Source organism: Ctenopharyngodon idella, chromosome 5 (genome assembly GCF_019924925.1).
Source record: "Ctenopharyngodon idella isolate HZGC_01 chromosome 5, HZGC01, whole genome shotgun sequence".
In the NCBI taxonomy this organism is placed as follows: domain Eukaryota; kingdom Metazoa; phylum Chordata; class Actinopteri; order Cypriniformes; family Xenocyprididae; genus Ctenopharyngodon; species Ctenopharyngodon idella.
The window spans coordinates 33471823-33489022 of record NC_067224.1 but is presented as its reverse complement, the minus strand read 5'-3'; the positions used below and the strand labels follow the sequence as shown (position 1 = coordinate 33489022).

The 17200-nt window shown below is 36.1% G+C and overlaps 2 protein-coding genes across 2 annotated transcripts; one reads left to right on the top strand and one right to left on the bottom strand.

Moving 5' to 3' along the window:
- Positions 1 to 256: 256 nt before the first annotated feature.
- gltpa (glycolipid transfer protein a) lies at positions 257 to 6537 on the bottom strand. Its single transcript, XM_051895781.1, has 5 exons — positions 6247 to 6537; positions 2982 to 3040; positions 2754 to 2887; positions 1917 to 2067; positions 257 to 1705 (listed from the first exon to the last, which is right to left on the bottom strand). Exons 1-5 carry the CDS (start codon positions 6347 to 6349, stop codon positions 1523 to 1525), a joined length of 630 nt encoding a protein of 209 aa, XP_051751741.1. The 5' UTR covers positions 6350 to 6537; the 3' UTR covers positions 257 to 1522.
- Positions 6538 to 8089: 1552 nt separating this feature from the next.
- On the top strand, positions 8090 to 16969 carry tchp (trichoplein, keratin filament binding). The gene is made up of 12 exons (XM_051895780.1): positions 8090 to 8724; positions 10538 to 10748; positions 10840 to 10896; positions 11382 to 11450; positions 11667 to 11840; positions 12418 to 12530; positions 15012 to 15078; positions 15174 to 15346; positions 15438 to 15519; positions 16101 to 16286; positions 16370 to 16513; positions 16615 to 16969. Exons 1-12 carry the CDS (start codon positions 8534 to 8536, stop codon positions 16645 to 16647), a joined length of 1500 nt encoding a protein of 499 aa, XP_051751740.1. The 5' UTR covers positions 8090 to 8533; the 3' UTR covers positions 16648 to 16969.
- Positions 16970 to 17200: the final 231 nt, after the last annotated feature.

The following is a 17200-nucleotide window of genomic DNA, read 5'->3' as shown; positions in this document are numbered from 1 at the left end:
AAATCTACTTTTCCACAGACTCCCTTGTGGCCCCTAATTTGAAAAGCCCTGCTGTAGGTGATTTTTATTTATTCATTAGTGGCTCTTTTTTTATGTACATGTTTTGTAAATTCAAATCTGGATTTCAAGGAATACATATGATGATTTAATAAGAATTTACATGTGGGGGGGAAAGTATGGCTATACTAGAATAAATAAAATAAAACAAAATAGTAAGGCCCTTTTTAGTGCAGCCAAAAGTACACAACAAAACAACTTATGCAAGGTCATGGTTTTAATGAGATTTTAAAGAGACAACACAACTATGATCAATGTAAGACACTTTAAGATAATAAATTACAGTGGAAGAGCAAAACAGCACCAGAATGCATCAATCACATGAGGACATCATGATGTCCTGCTTCAGTTTTGTCTGTCCTCTATGCCAGTAAGATATTTATTTAAAAATATTTTTTTCAAATAAATTAGCTTTTTTTGACGTCAAGTCAGTTGACAACAGCAAGAACAGGAAAAGTCCATTGGTTAAAATAACACCTCTAGTATGTACTATGTGGCTGCTGTGGACAAAACTGAAATGTTGATGAGTGTTTGCTTACTGACCAAAGTCGGAAAAAAAGTCTGTAATGTCAGAAAATGAATCACAAGGCAACTGAAATAAAGATCAAATCATTTAAATAAATGAACATTTACATCTAAAAAGCAGCCTGAATGCATTTAAGCTTTGATAATTTGGGAATGATAAGTTGAAAATAACAAACCAACAATATACCTATCCCTTAAATTACATAAATAAAACACCAGACCAATTATGTCCACAAAGATTCTCAGTCATCCATATCATAACAGAATTTCATAGAATTTAAGAATCTAAGAAATTAATATAGATTTTTTACTATTTACTGAATACATTTAACCACTCAATAGAGTGGCTTCATAGTCACTTCTGAAGAAGTCGTTTCTTTATATTTTATGTCATATTCAAGTATTGTTTCTCATAAAACAGAATCCAAGGTAAAAAAAAAACAAAAAAACAAAGAGTAGTCAATGTCAGATATTTGGTTAGAGAGTCTGCAGACTCTTGTTTTGGTATAATTAAATAAGCATAATTAAAACCCTCATTTGCCATCCATTGTTGTTTGCTTAAAGGAACATGTACAGAAGCATTCCATACTTGAAGTGTATTAAGAATCAAACAGAAATTATAAGTAGTTAAACTTATAAAACACATCTTTTTTTTTTTTTAGAATACTACTTTTCTAAAGAAAAGCCAAAGCGTTTAAACCTTCAACATGAGCAGAACAAACAATAACAGACATCCTCCCTTCCGAAACCATCAGAGTCTTCTGCAGCACGGACCCTAATTGTCCCTCAAGAGAAAACAGAACCGTATACTGCAGAGAATCCAGTAGGAGAGAGGAACGGCCCAATGAGGAGACTGAGGAGATGTCTAATGGGAGGCAACAGTCATCCACTGGGAGGGAGGAAGATGAGATCTGAAGTTTGCTCGTTTGTCAATGAGAGATCACACAGTGTAGTCCAGCTCTGCATTCATCTTGGTGTACATTTCATAGATGGCATCAATAGTAGCTGTGAAGTTTACTAGGAACTGCCGCACTTTGTCTAAGCATTCTTCATCCTTGACCTCTCGCCCTTTAGAAAGAGCTTTGAGAAAATCCGATCTGTATGGAGCGGCATATAGTGCTGCCTGACAGAATGAAGACAAAGGAACCTCAAAAGGTTTGTCCAAGCATTTACAGTCATCAAAACAGAAATATCTATACATTTCACTCTTGGGAAAATGGAAAGCAATTTTTACTTGCATAAAAACAACTTTTTAATACAATAAAATATTTTGTTTAATATTTGAACTTCCAAATGTATCCTTTGTTTATTTAATTATTTTTTAAGGAGCTTACTTTAAAGAGCTTCTGGACAAACCAGCCATGATACTTCTTCAATGCCATCTCATAAGCTTTGGTGATATTGACTCTGATGAGGTTAGGGTTGTTTTCATCCTTATCCCCATCCACTAGACTCTGGAGCATAACCTGGATAAAGCGTAGCCCCCTAACAGAAAAACACAAGGGTTATTTAAAGGGTTAATTCACCTAAAAATGAAAACCACAAAAGGAGAAGTTTAAGGAAAGTTCTGGGTGCTCTATTTTATCAGAATGCAACTGAATGTGGACAAGCGTTGTCAAGCAACAAAAATGTCTTAAATCATAAAGGTAGTTTGAAACGTCATTAGGGCGAGTAAATGATGACAATTTAAATTTCTGGATTTACTATACCTTTAAAGTCACCTTGAAATAAAAGTGACAATTCCATTTTTTATGCAGTATTTATTATAAATGATTTCTCTGCGCACATGATTTTTTTTTTTTAAGTCATGTGCCCTCATTTAATCTTTCATCAAAATAACTTCCCCTTCCTCTTGCAGCAACATCTCCTCTTCTCTGATGACGTGTTTAATGGTGCGAGAGAGGGACATCCTGTCAATCAAGTTAGATAGCAGCAATAGCAAATCACAACCATCCAAACAATTCCCCATGGACAAAATCAAGTCCCGCCCTACATTTTTTTCTGTTCAACTATCGCAGCTTCAGTTTCATGCCAACTTTAACAGGAGAAATAGGAAGTTTAAAAGTCCATGTTATCATTATGCAACTTTTAATTTTAAAATCAATAACCGTTTTTCACTTTCACGTCTCTAAAATCACAAAACGAAACAAGCATTTCAGACCCAGCCTTGCCTTTTCAGCCACATGAGGGCAAGTGTTGCTCCTACTTTTGGCCACTCGGATCCATGCATCTCTTTCTCTGCTTCCAAAATATGCTGCAGGGTTTTATACCTGGTGGGGTTGCTGTCATACACAGCCTTGATTTTCTGTGAGAAAAAGCAGAAGGGTGGGTGAAGACCAGGTTGTGAAAGTTATAATGTTTAATGCTTATCAACCGTGTATGTTACCTAGTGAACTTACAGTGATGTTACCCGCAATATCAGCCTTGATGGGGGAAAAAACAGCAGAGCCGAGACAATCTAATAGGAAATAAGGAGAACAGGTGAGTAATATTTGCATAGATACAGTACAAACTTTATTAACACTTAAGCAATTTGCATGTATTTGAAATGTCCCCTGAAAGGGTTGCCATGCAACCTACATGAATTGTTATACGCATGTGAGAACGCAACATTCTTTCACAGAGCTGTGAGATAATCCTCTTTTTACATACTAGACTTTTTACAGGGAAGTGTCAGATACACCGTTAAAGTATTGCCACTTCTGATCCCAAGAACTCAGAGTGAACTCTGACATTACTGCCTTAAAAAAAGAGCACTGAATAATTAACCGTGCTTAGAGAGCATGACAGATTTCTGAAAGCACCCATGCGGTTCATTAAAGTTTCAGTACCACCCATTATCACATTGAGACCAAATGCATTGCAAGACTGATATAAACACCTGTGGAATTGGAAACACACTGAATCACAGATGTTTCCATTACTGCAACCAATAAATACTGTATATGCTTTGACCATTTATGTATTACAGTTCTTGTTTAAAAGAAATGTTTGATTATGATTTACTGTGGGTTGTTTGCATGCATGCACTGCCTAATTCTGCAAACATAGCATGCCCCCTCAAATTTACACCTCTTTGGCTGGGCTACACATACCAAAGAAATAGCAAAAAAAAAAAAAACTGCATAAAGAAGTTAGGTTGTATAGTTACTGTATAGTTTGTTTGATAGTAGTTAGGTTGCAAGTCTATATATATATATATATATATATATACAGTCAAACCAAAAATTATTCAGACATTTTTTTATTTTTGATATATTTTTACTAGTGGGTGCAGGACACTATAGTTCATTTATGTGAGGATAGCAAAATAAAGTAAACTGTGACATATTATACCCAAAAATGCTTCATACAGTGGACTACCAGTAAAATTGATAAAAATTTGTGACCAAAAATTATTCAGACACTTTGACCTGACCATGTTTTGCTTAAGTGTTATCTGACATAATTAAGATTAATTTTTCTGACACAGATTAACTCTGAGATCTTGTCATATTTTATTACCATTTTAAAAAAAAAAAAAAATGAATAAACTGTTTTAATGAATGAAATGTTCAAGGTGTCTATATGTATACACTTAACTATTTTGCAAATTAAAAATAAAACTAAAATAAATCATTTTAAATGCTACAAGTGAATTTAGACATCACAACATTGTAACGTATAAAAAAAAATATTTATTTCATTTATTAAATTATTATAATTTTTAAAGATTAACTTTTATTGAATGTTAAATAACAACAAAGGTAAACTAAATGTAAAAATAGTGGAAATGAACATGCACATTTAAATACATGTATCTAATATCGGTCAATATATATTAAAATATTGACCCATGGCGATAAATTAAAAAAGGTCACTCACAAAAACAGATGTATGACAGGCCAAAGATCGAAGCCCCATACAATCAAAATGCCTGAACTAGAAAAGCCTTAGAAAGTGATATACAGCATGCGTTCCTCAAGTGGGGCGAAAGGTGATGACAATTCCCAACCAAGGGGGACCCAAGCCCATAAGCCTCCCCTGGTCCCCGGAACGTGATTTCAACAGAGGATTTCAACCGAATTCAGAGGGGGTCCACAGCAACAACTTGCCAAAGATACCCCAGCTAGGGCCCTGAGTGACAGTCCCATCTAAGTAGTATCTCCCATCATAGTAGTGATATGTTCAACAGTGTAGGGTTCAAACCAACATAGCCCATTGGAAAGACCGGAGTCATTATCAGCATTTTGTACTGATAGCAAAAGAAGCATCTCTGGTTACAGAGGACTCCAAACAAGCTCAAATACTGCATACAATCCAGCTTTTTCTCTGTGAATGAATGCCTTCTAATTATAGGGGAAAAAACACACATTCACTCACGCCTAACAATGCCAGCCTCCCTCCTGTTTGTACTCCAGACAATGCTTTTTGTGATGAAGTGTGAACTCTAAACAAGAGCAGGGAAGCTTAATTGTCTTTCTGTGGGAGTTAGCGACATCCACAACGACCAGTGTCCCCAATCACAATATGACATCACACGATCATAAATATGTCCCCAATCACTGCCTGCAATACAAAGTCCACCAACTGAGGTTAAGTGCCTGTATCATTCATTCATATCGTGCACAAGTCAATATAACTGTGGACTCCACCTGGAGTTTAGTGTCCTAGAAATAAAGCAGAAAATATTTCACATCCATTTAAGATTTACATGTTTCATTTTTTTGAAAATCTTAAAACTGTTTATTTTTCAATTTTAAATTAGATTTTAAATCAGACTTTTGGACTCCACTGTAATTCTTTGCTGTCGAATTTTAGTTTATCCTCTCTCCATCATACCCAGCTCCTCTTACAATTACATCAAGAAAATGACCCTTTTAGTGATGGCTAAAAAAACAGAAGAGCACATTGAGCTCTAATGTGAACACTTCAGGCTTGGCGTTTCAAGTGGCAAATTCATTTCAAATGCATTTTTCATATTAATACCAAATGAGGCTTTGAACAAAGATGTTCTGAATTTCCGTTCCACCAATGAATAGAGTAGGGCAACTCAACACCATGCTAATCAATTTTCTCAACATCCAAAATCGAGGGCAGCAGATTAAATTATGCATGCAATAGGTTTGTGGCCGTCTTTGTGAAAAGAAATTTGAGCCAAAAAAAGATTAGTCCTCAATAGCAAACAATGGCTTCTGCTTGACAGCTAGGCTTTGTCTGGCTTTACTAACAACTTCTGAAGAACACTGAAGATCTTGATCAGGAGTGGAAAATCTCACCCCTGATCAAGGAGCTGGAATTTCCCATGAAAATCAGATTACATCAGACTACTGATTTCTGTAACAACACGTGTATAATTATGTAACTGAATCACTTTAAAACTCTTATTCTGTAAAGACATTACGGCAAAATGCATGTATTTATTTGTTACTTTGTTTCCACATTGAAGCGATGACTGAGGAAAGTTGGACTGTGGAAACTAACAAACTTTACACATTTTGTTAGCTATTTTTGCGTAGCACATTGAAATAGCTACTTTAAAATAACTTTTTGACTTACTGAACAAGTTACATAGAAAACTGAACATTTTAAAATCTGAAAATATTGTATCAGGCCGTTTCATGACAGCACAGAGTTCATACTCAAATCTGAGCTCAAACTAGGAGAGATGACGGAAGAACCTACCGAAGAAAGGAGGAAGGTGAGACACCGCCTCGAGAAACGGCCGGGTTTCCACTTGTTTGTCAGCTGGAAGTTGCCGGAACTGGTGCTCCATTAGAAGAGCCATGATTGCCTAAAGTGGGCGAAAGTGACTTTTTTTTGCCTACAACATAAGACGAGGACAACACAGCAGAAATGAAGACAGAACCCGGAACTACCGCCGGACAGACAGATACAGCGTTTACTATTCCAGATCTTCTACTAGCGCTGCACTGCACAGCTGGACGGCCCCTGCTCCGCCCCTTTATGCAAATATGTGGAGATTCATCGCGGAAACGTTCAACAAGTGGGCGGGAATTTGCGGAGGAACCAATCGTATCACGGGGGCGGGACCAAGACTATTACTATTAAACTGTTAAAGTTTATAATATATTCTCCTCAGTGCCCACACTTTACAATGTACAGTCATGAAAAATGTTACTGCACATTAAATAGCAAAATCATTTTTCTGTTATGGAAATATGTAATAGCTATTCAATGTCCAGTTCACCTAAATCTGATATTATGCAGATATATAACAAATATACTCACACTTTTTACTCACACCAGTGTACAGATTTATCAGATAAAATATTATTACAAAATAATTCATTTGGAATAAGCAAGTTATAGGCATTTGCTTATGACATGAAAACACTGAGTTTGGTCTTCCCATTTATAATGTATGGTCTCTGTAAAAATGCTGATTATTGGAGAAGTAAAAAAAAAAAAAAAAAGAACAAGCTCTCTGTAGATGTTACTTCCCTTATTGAGGCTTAGCTTTAGGCAGATTCCATTTTGGCTTGATTTAATACACGACTGATCATGAAAAGTGTTTTTCTTCTCAAAGAAAGTAATGTGAATATGTCCCTTAATTTCACAATTGCTTATTTGTGGATTATTTAAAGGGAATACAAAATTCTTTGCTGAAAGTTTAGGGGCCTCATACTGTTAATAATTAAAATGTTCTTTACCCTGTTACTGACATTAGAGGTTTAAGCGGGGAGTCTTTCTGACGACAATTAGACACGATTATCTGGTCACCATTAAACATTCATGCAATGTTTAATTCATACTCCAGTAGGCTTAACCTACAGTGACCCAGAAAGTCATGTCATTGTCTCCTTATTAATACTGCCATCAGATTTGCTTCTTTATCTCACACCTCAGCTGACTGCTCATTTTTAATCAATATTTAATCTTCTAAAGTAGAGTGTTAGGCACTGCTGTCACCTTCACTGCAGGTCTTGATCACATTTGAAATACCCCTGAAAATCAAATAAAATCAGACGTATGAATGTTATTGAAGGGCCAGCATACCTGAACTATAGGTCTTGTAATAGTTTTTGATTCTATTTGAAACATTTTATGGCCAATGACATGATAAAATGGTAAGGATACAAACATTTAGTATCATTCAATAGCTATTTTACATTAAACAGCCTAGAAGAGTTAAATTGTTTATAAGATTGTAAGTGACTATTTGAATTTTATGCAATGCTATTTTGGGGCTTTGTCAACAATTTATGTAATAGCAATTTTACAATAATGTAATTAATCACTGACATTCTTGTTCTGCAAAGACCATGTAAAAAGTGTGAGCATGTCTGCCTTTACTTTTAAGCTTATTTTTCCGATTCATCAATATATATATATATATATATATATATATAGGCTACTCTTGTTTTAAAATGACAGAAATTCTTTGATTTACCACATCTGTTACTGTAACCTTTTATAGCACATTCCCATATTTGTCAGCTATACATTAAAGTAGGCCTAATATAAAAACCACAACCCCCATAACAAAATCGCTTCGCTCTGTCAACCCTGTTTGTGCCTCGCTACTCGCCGTAGGTAACCAGGAAGTAGCGCTGTAACCAAGTAGAACGCTTCCCTTTTGGTTATTTGTTTACGCGTCCGCTGTCGTTAACGGCTTTCCTCTTTATTACATTTTTGTTTTCATATTATTCATTTAAATCAGGAGAGCACCAAAAGATACACGCTTCAGTGCGGTAAACCCAAAAGCTTTCAACGTGAATTGTCAAACTGATTTAGCAAGCAGAGCCTAATATACTTATTTGCAGTGCGAGCGATTATAATAAGCGTCAACTACAGCATTAGCGCATGTCAAATGCAATAAGCATGTTTTTATAATTACAGCATTTTGTGAATTCAAATTGGGTGCTCCAATGATTGTAGGTCAAGGTCTATCATAAAGGTTCGGTTAGAAATAAAGCTTCAGAACGAAACTCGGTTGAGCAGCAGATCCATGGCTTTACCGACGCTTTCAGCGCACTGGCCGGGTCGCGTGCGGACTCTGGAGAGGCAGCTGGTGCGGCAGCGGGAGCAGGAGGCTCGCTGGAGGCAGCAGTGGGAGCTGCACTCTCAGTACTTCAGAGAGCAGGAGGTCCGCAGCAGCAAACAGGCGCAATGGAGCTCACGGCAGTCCTTCCAGCGCAGGTAGTGATGGTGAATTAGTTTCATTATTCCTTAGCTTGTGTGACTTTATGGGTAAAGTCTATAATTGAGAACACTTCAGCCCACATCATGGTTTGTTCTGGGATAAGTCTATGCCACAGTTTTGAGTTTCCCCCCAAAGTTTTCAAAGCATCAAAACATTAAGGCAAAGATTTCGTTAATTACTATACAGAGACTTGAATAACAACAGCAGAAGCAAAGAAAACAGTCCCACTTTATATTAAGTGTCTTTAACTACTATGTACTAACATTTAAATTAATGATACAATGCACTTATTGTGTATGTACATGTTGTTATATTGTACTATACTGGTGCATGCAATTAATTTCTGTAATTACACTGACCCTTCCCTTACACCTTAAACCAACCCATACCAACAAACCTGTCCCTAACCTTACCAGTATCCCACCACCTCAATAGCAGCAAGTGTTTTGCAATACATGAACACAATAAGTACATTGCACCAAAAATTGTACCTAACAATTATTTTTTAATGTAAGTACATAGTAGTATGCCTAATATCAAGTGTGACTAAAAAGACATATAACAGGGGTGGTGAACTCCGGTCCTGGAGAGCCACAGTCCTGCAGAGTTCAGCTCCAACCCTGATAAAAACTCACTTGCCTGAAGCTTCCTAGTAACCCTTCAGACCTTGATTAGCTTGTCTAGGTGTGTTTGATAGGGTTGGAGCTAAACTCTGCAGGACTGTGGCTTTCCAGGACCGACGTTCTCCACCCCTGACATATAATAAGCATGCAATAAAATTATACATAAATATATAGTAGAACACAATACCATTTACAGTGCCTTGCAGAAATATTCGTAGTCGTACCCCTTAATTTTTTCACATTTTGTTATGTTGCATACTTATTCTAAACTGACTTAACCTTATGTTGTGTTCGGGTGATTTTAACTTGGAGAGGATTTCCATTTTTCCCCAAAATGTTAATGTTATTGCATTAGACTAGAACTTAATTTGCTCACGCAGCATATAACCATTTCCCAAAAATGTTGGGACTTTTTTTCCACCTTGTACTTGTGGTGTTCCCAGCCAAAAATGACCGGCCTTCAAAACAGCTTATAAATCAATTGTTATCCTTTATTTTCACAGAATATTGGATTTAATCTTTTTGTCAACTTGTTTTCTTTCAATTAGGACAAGTTTTGTATTTCTTATGAACCTCAGTTTTTTTGCACCTTTTGTTTTTTGTTTTTGGTGAAAAAAGCAGTATTTTTGGATAATTTTGTTAGTGTTCAATAAAATATGAAAACAGTTGCACTTTTCATCACACTAGTGTGCTTTAAGAAACTTTCTAAAATATAAAGATTTAGTTTTTAAGCACTCAATAACATAATTCATTTAAATTGTTAAATGTTACATGTTGGGATGTGAAAATGATTTTGTGTTTCACTTTCACTTTTTTTTTTTTTTCTCACGAGAAGTAAGAACTTTGTAACACCTATTAATTTATTCATGTAAATATATGGGTCATTCAGAAGACAATATAATTTAATGGGGATGGTTTAATTGTGAAACTGCCTCTTAGAGCTTGGAATTTAATTTTACTATTTTATTATTACTTTTAATTTGTTATTGAATATTTCTCATATTACTATGATTGGCTGATTTCACTTATACAGTGAATGGTAGAACAATATGAAAAATTCCATATATATATATATATATATATATATATATATATATATAAAATATGGCTTTTGTATCCACGGTAGTGATGAAGACAATTTATGTTTCTATTGCAAAGTTACAAACTTCTTTTCTTGGCCTTTTAGTATGTCAGCATTTCAGCGGGAGCACATGAAGGAGGAGAAGCAGCGGAAATTAGAGGAACGCAGGGAGCGTCTGAGGACGATGCTCCAGGAGGAGAGAGACCAGTTGGAGGCAGAGCTCAGAAATGTTCGCCCAGACAGAGCCACGCTGACTAGACAGCTGGTGGAAAAAACAGATGCTTTCCGGTCTGCAAGGGAAGAGAGGAGGAAAAATGTATGGACGCTAATTGTTTTGTCATAAGCTGATGCTATGTTATACAGCTGAAAAGTGTCTGATATGATTTGTTGATTTTTATTTTTTTCAGCTTGCACAGGAACTGCTGAGGGAACACTGGAAGCAAAACAACACAGATCTGCGGAAGGTCAGTCATGTATCAGTAATAATGTATATGAAAAATTTGGAATTATAAGGTTTTGACATATTGAGCTTCAAAGTTTTTGCATTCCATACTCCTTTGTAGATAGAACCTTTTTGTGTTCTAAAAAAGTCCCAAAATGTACACAACTCTAAAAAACATCACATAATGTAAATAAGTTGTCACAGAATAAGAACATGTGAATAACTCAATTTTGACAAAAATGTCAGAACCTTATACAGTAATTCCAAAGTGACAATTTGTAAAGAAACACATTTTTTAAAGTACGAATTTATATACACTACTGTAAGTTATTTTATTTATTTATTTTATCAAGAACCAGACATGACTGTAAATTAATAGGCCATGTGATGTGTTTCTTCCATGACTGATTTGTAACTCTGAGCTTGGGATTTGGTTCCAAACACGCAGCCACTTCTGGAGCATTATTTAATCAGACATCTCAGTGTCTCAGATGTTTGTGTGTACAGGTGGAGTCAGAGTTGCACAAAGATCACGTTGTGAGCCAGTGGCAGTTTCAACAGCAGGAGAAAAAACAGGTAAGACATTCACAGGAAGTATTAAATGCATGAGTGCTGACCAGTTGAGCATCACGTAACATTAACCATCTTGATTGCCATCTTGACATCTGTGTACAAATAATATTAGTTGTGTCCTTGTAGATGGTTCTAAGAAAATTATTTTTTTAGTCTAACATGTCCAATGTTTCTGTAATGTTATTGCATTAAAATGTAACTCTGTTCTGTAACACTCAGGCTGATAAGAGATCTCAGGAGGAGAAACAACGTTTTGAAAATGAGTATGAGAGAACCAGACGGGAGGCTCTGGAAAGAATGAAGGAAGAAGAGGAGAAGAGAAGACAGGAGGAAAAGAAGCAAGCTGAAGACCTCCGCAAACAGATGGAGGAGCTCAAACTACGAGACCAGGAAGTATGGATTTATTGTAGAACAAATGCATTGTTAAGTTGTGTCTGTCACAACAACAACGACCATGTGACATAAAACAAAGACCATAAAGTAAAACAATAAACTCATATAAATTCATTATATTATTTTTTTTATTATTTGTTTGTGTTTCCAGCTGATGAAGGATAAAAAACATTCACAGCCAATCAGAATCCATCCTGCTTAAAGAGCTCAAGCATTTAAAGTGACAGACTACAAAACTGCAGCATGCTTAGAATAAACAGAACGATTTTGTCTGTTGGTGTGGATGCTAATATAGTTATCATTATAGTTATCTTTATAGTTATTGTTGTTGTTGTGAATGGGCCTTTGGAAGTATTTTTCATTGTTAGTTCATGTTAAAAAATGGGACCTTATTGTAAAGTGTTACTCTTTTATTAATCTGTGAAATGTATTTTTAGTTAGTTAAGTTTTTATTAAAATAAAAAACTAAATAAAAACATTTCCTAAATAAATAAAATAAATAAAAGCCGATAGATGCCATGAATTTAAGGTTTAGTAAGTGAGTTTTTATACATTCCATTTCTTTTATTTGTTCCAGGCTGAGCGTCTTAAGCAGGAACAGGAAGCTCTGATGTCTCAACGCTGGGAGCTTGAGAAGCTAGAGGATGAGAGGAAGAGGATGGAAGAAAGCAGGAGGAAAACTGAATTTGGGTAAAATATTTGACAGATTTATTTCTTCTGCAACTGTTATCTGTTGTTATCATAAACTAGATATCAAACTATTATAAACATTTTTGTTAATTGAAATAAATATGAAATCAAATAAAATAAAATAAAATGAATAAGTAACTAAATATTAGATGAAAAAATAAACTAAATGAAAATTAGAAATGTTGCATTGGTTGCTAACTGAAGTAAAACTAAAACAAAAATATATGCAAAACTATTCAGAAATATAAAAAACTAATAAAAATGACAAAAGCACAAAACTAAAATCAAAATCAAAACTGAATATATAAAAATAAAAGCTAATTCAAAACATTAATAAAAACTGTAATAGAGTGCAACAATGCCTGTCCCCTTTTTAAGAGGCGTTGGTTCTGGGATTATTTTTTTCCATTCATTTTTTTTTTCTATTAGTATTTTTAAAAAGTCTTTGTTAAAGAATTATAAACCATAAACCAAGCCAATCAACAAAAAGACAGGTACAGGTACAAGACTGTGTACTTAACTGCTTTAGTGAGGGAAAAAACTACAATCCCATTATGTATTGCAAACAGCATAATCAAATGAAAAACAATGAAGAAATGTATAATTACTTATTTACAAATGTTGATTTTATATATACATACATATACTATATATACACACATATTGCTTTTTTTGACTCTCTCATTGGTGTAATTTTCTGTACAGCATCATGGGTATTGTAGTTTTTCACCAGAAATTCCTCTGTTAAACACAAATACCATGGATTAACAACCTCGTAGCTTACAGCAGGTCTGAATGAATGGAGTTTTTATTTCCGAAACCCGACTATTGCACTAGTATAGTCAGAGCCGGTGTTGTGCCGAATTTCGACTCCCTGCCAAATTATTACCCCCCCTCGTTGAAGTCGCTATCTGATTGCCTAATCCTAACCCCTCCCCCACACCTAATCCTAAACCTACCAATACTAGTGGGATAATAATTTGGCATGGGTAGGAATTCGGCACCACACCGGCCCTCCCTATAGAAAACCTCAGGGATGACGTGTTTTTGTAGGCCAACCCGGAAGTTAGCGGAGCACGGGTTCCCTCGATTGAAAGCCCATGATGACGTCTAAAGTCCCCGCCAAAGGAAGTAGTCCCTTATAGCAATTTGTTAGCAACCGCCGTTTTTAAGACACAATAAAGGTTTAAAAAATCACAAGCGGGTTATTACTGGTGTGTTTTATGTCATAGATCAAAACGTGAAAATATTTAGAGGCTTTGTTAACCACAGACCTTATTTCAGACGATTTAGCAAAAACCCATTCAAAAAAACCCATTGTCTTTGGGGCGATGGAACCGGAAGTCCTAAAATGCTAACTCGTTTCCGGGTTTTGCCTACAAAAACACGTCATCCCTGAAGTACTCTATAAGCGAACTAAGCAGCTGCTTAGGGCCCCGCCGCCTCCAGGGGGCCCCCAAGAGCAAATTAAATGACAGCTTGATTTTTACAGCGCTTATTGTATGAGTTGCAGTTCTGGCGCCTCCGTCCCAATACTGTACAACTCGACGTACATTTGCATCACATTAACGCAGTGGTAGAGTTACACTCACGGGACTCTGCACTTATTCGCAATCACAAACGTTCATTATTTGCATGTGCTTCAAAGCCTTGCCGGTTAAACATTTCATTCATTTCATTTTGACGTGCTTTTTCTGAGCTCGTACACCCGAAGCGTGCGTGCACAAACTAAAAGCCTGTCAAACAGCGCCCGAATATCTTTCGCGTCTGATTGCACTAATACTGTCAAATACACACAAGGTTTACATAAGCACAGTTGGTTATGTCTAAAGTGAAAGTAATCATTTGAGAAAAAAATCGTATGCTTGTCTTTTTGTTAGATGTGTGCAGGTCTTAAAGTAACAGCCGCCTAATAGTAAACATGCTGTCCTTGTCCTTAAAGGGATAGTTCACCAAAAAATGAAAATTCTGTCATTATTTACTCACTCTCATATTGTTCCAAACCTGAATTAATTTCTTTCTTCTGCTGAACACAAAATAAGATATTTTGAAGAATGTGGGTAACCAAAGAGTTGGTGACCAGCAACCCACATTCTTCAAAATATCTTATTTTGTGTTCATCAGAAGAAAGAAATTAATTCAGGTTTAAAACAACTTGAGAGCAAGTAAATGATGAGAGAATTTTCATTTTTGGGTGAACTATCCTTTAATGTTAATACATTTATTATTGTTATCTTCCAACAGGTCCATCTGAACTGTTAATTTTATGTCATTATTTAAGTATTTAATTTAATATTGTCCATTTTGTACATTACATTTATTTTTTATATAAGAAGATACTGTTTATCTTAAGTTATTTTAACAAGGGGCCCCCAAATAAAATTCTGCTTAGGGCCCCATAAAAGCTTGGGCCGGCCCTGAGTATAGTATATAAATAATACTAAATTAGAAGCCTAAAGCCATTGTACTCTGTTTCCAAAGGCATTTCCTGACTCGTCAGTATCGTGCTCAGCTGAAAAGGAGAGCACAGCAGGTGCAGGAGGAACTGGTATGTTATAGCGAAAACTGAAGTTTTTACCTCTTTTAGCCCCAGAACTCAATATATTCTGACTGAGTAACTGCAATAACTTTCCTGTCCACCAGGAGGCAGACCGCAAGATCCTGGCGGCGCTGCTGGAGGGAGAGGTGGAGGAGCAGAGACTGGAGAAAGCCAGAAAAGAGAGAGCTGTCGCTGACGCCGCCTGGATGAAGAGAGTCATAGAGGAGCAGCTCCAGCTGGAGAGGGAGAGGGAGGCAGAGTTTGATATTTTATATCGGTAAGCACAGTCAGGATGTTTTTTAAGAACTTAAAAATGCGTTTGTACCTGGAAGTCAAACTCATACTCTGTTTTTGTTTGCCGCCTGCAGGGAGGAAGCTCAGCGTGTTTGGGAGAAGAGAGAGGCAGAGTGGGAGAAAGAGAGGAGAGCCAGAGAAAGACTGATGCGAGAGGTGAGACAGTGCACATCATGCCTGAGGCTGACGGCCAACAAATCAGCAGTCACATGCTCAAACTTTGGTTTTCTTTTATTAAACTCCCTTCAGCAGTGCTCTTTGCTTGCATACTTTATATGAATCATTTTGTGAAGTTTTTAATTTTTTAAAATATGTCCATATAATGAGGAATTAAACCATCCTCAATCTTTTGAGATATAAAAGTTGTATAGAAATAATAACTTTGAGAAACATCTTCCCTAGAGTCATTCTGAATTTGCCAACGTCAAACAGATGAATACATTAAAATATGACTTTAAAACCCTCAGCTAGCAAGATTAGCCCTTTGAAGGTTTTTTTAAATTTATTTATTCATTTTCTTGAAATCACAACTTACTTTATGAACTATGTAGGCCACTGTATGTTTGAATACAATAATTATTTTTGCAATGGCACTGAAATGACTCACTTGATCTTTAAATTGGATTTTTAAGTAGAATTATACAGTTTTATAATGATAATGTATACTGTAGAACTGTAGTTAAATAGCTGACAGTTTGTGTGTTGGAAGTTACATAATTTTAAACTATGTTTGGCAGGTCCTGGCAGGACGTCAACAGCAGTTGGAGGAACGAATGCAGGAGAACAGACTGGCAAGGGAGGAGTCTCTGCAGAGGAGAGAAGAGCTCATCCAACAGCTGGAGCAAGAGAGACTCACCCTACGCCAGGAGAGAGAGCTGCAGGAGGGATCCCGCACAGCTCGCATGCAGGAGATCAATGCACAGGTGTGTGTATGGTAGCACTACACTGTAGACTTACACTAGTATACGAATTATAGATGTCTTCAATAGATGTGTTCGTCCAACAGGTGGCGCAGAGGCGCAAGGAACAGTGGGAGGAGCAGCAAAGACAAGAGCGGGAAGAAGTACAAGAGAGGGAGGAGCTTAGGCTGCAGGAGGAGGAGCTTCGTCTTGAGACAGAGAGAATGAATCGACAGGGCTACCAGGCGAGAGTGAGTGAAGATTAAAGTGTTAATGAAGACCCAGTGTTTATATGAATAGATTTCATGTGCTTTGACATGTAATAACTTATTTATTTTTTCCATCATGGCAGATTCACAGCAGACCCCGGTCAGCATGGACATGAGAGCGCTTTTACAGGAAGAATTTTTGTGCCACATCCCCTATCAGATGCTAGGATGCATTTTTGGGGATATCTATGTCCATGCTGATCTCGGCCACTTTGTGCTTAAATGAGAGCCAGTTTAGAGATTATTTTAATATATGGCCCAAAAATTGTTTATGATTTACATTATGGATTCCATAAATAGTTGTTTAGGTAAGTTCTCAATTTTAAATTTCAATTGCACTAGTCCTGAGGTTTGCATGTAGGGCTGTTTTTATATGTAGATTGTTTTGTATAGATGCTGACAAGGTTTTCAATAAAGAAAATGTTATCCATTGTCTAATTCATTCATATATAATGAAGAATTTTAACTGGACAGCAATGTGTGCAAGCAGTAATATTGAAAATTTGCAAAAAGTAACACCCAGTCAACACTGCAAAAAAGAGATATGATGAGTAGATTGCTTCTATTATTAAGTTACTTTTAAAAGTTACAATATTGTGTTACTCCCTAAAAAAAGTAACTAATTACGTTACTTTTATGGAAAGTAATGTGTTACGTTACTTTTGCATT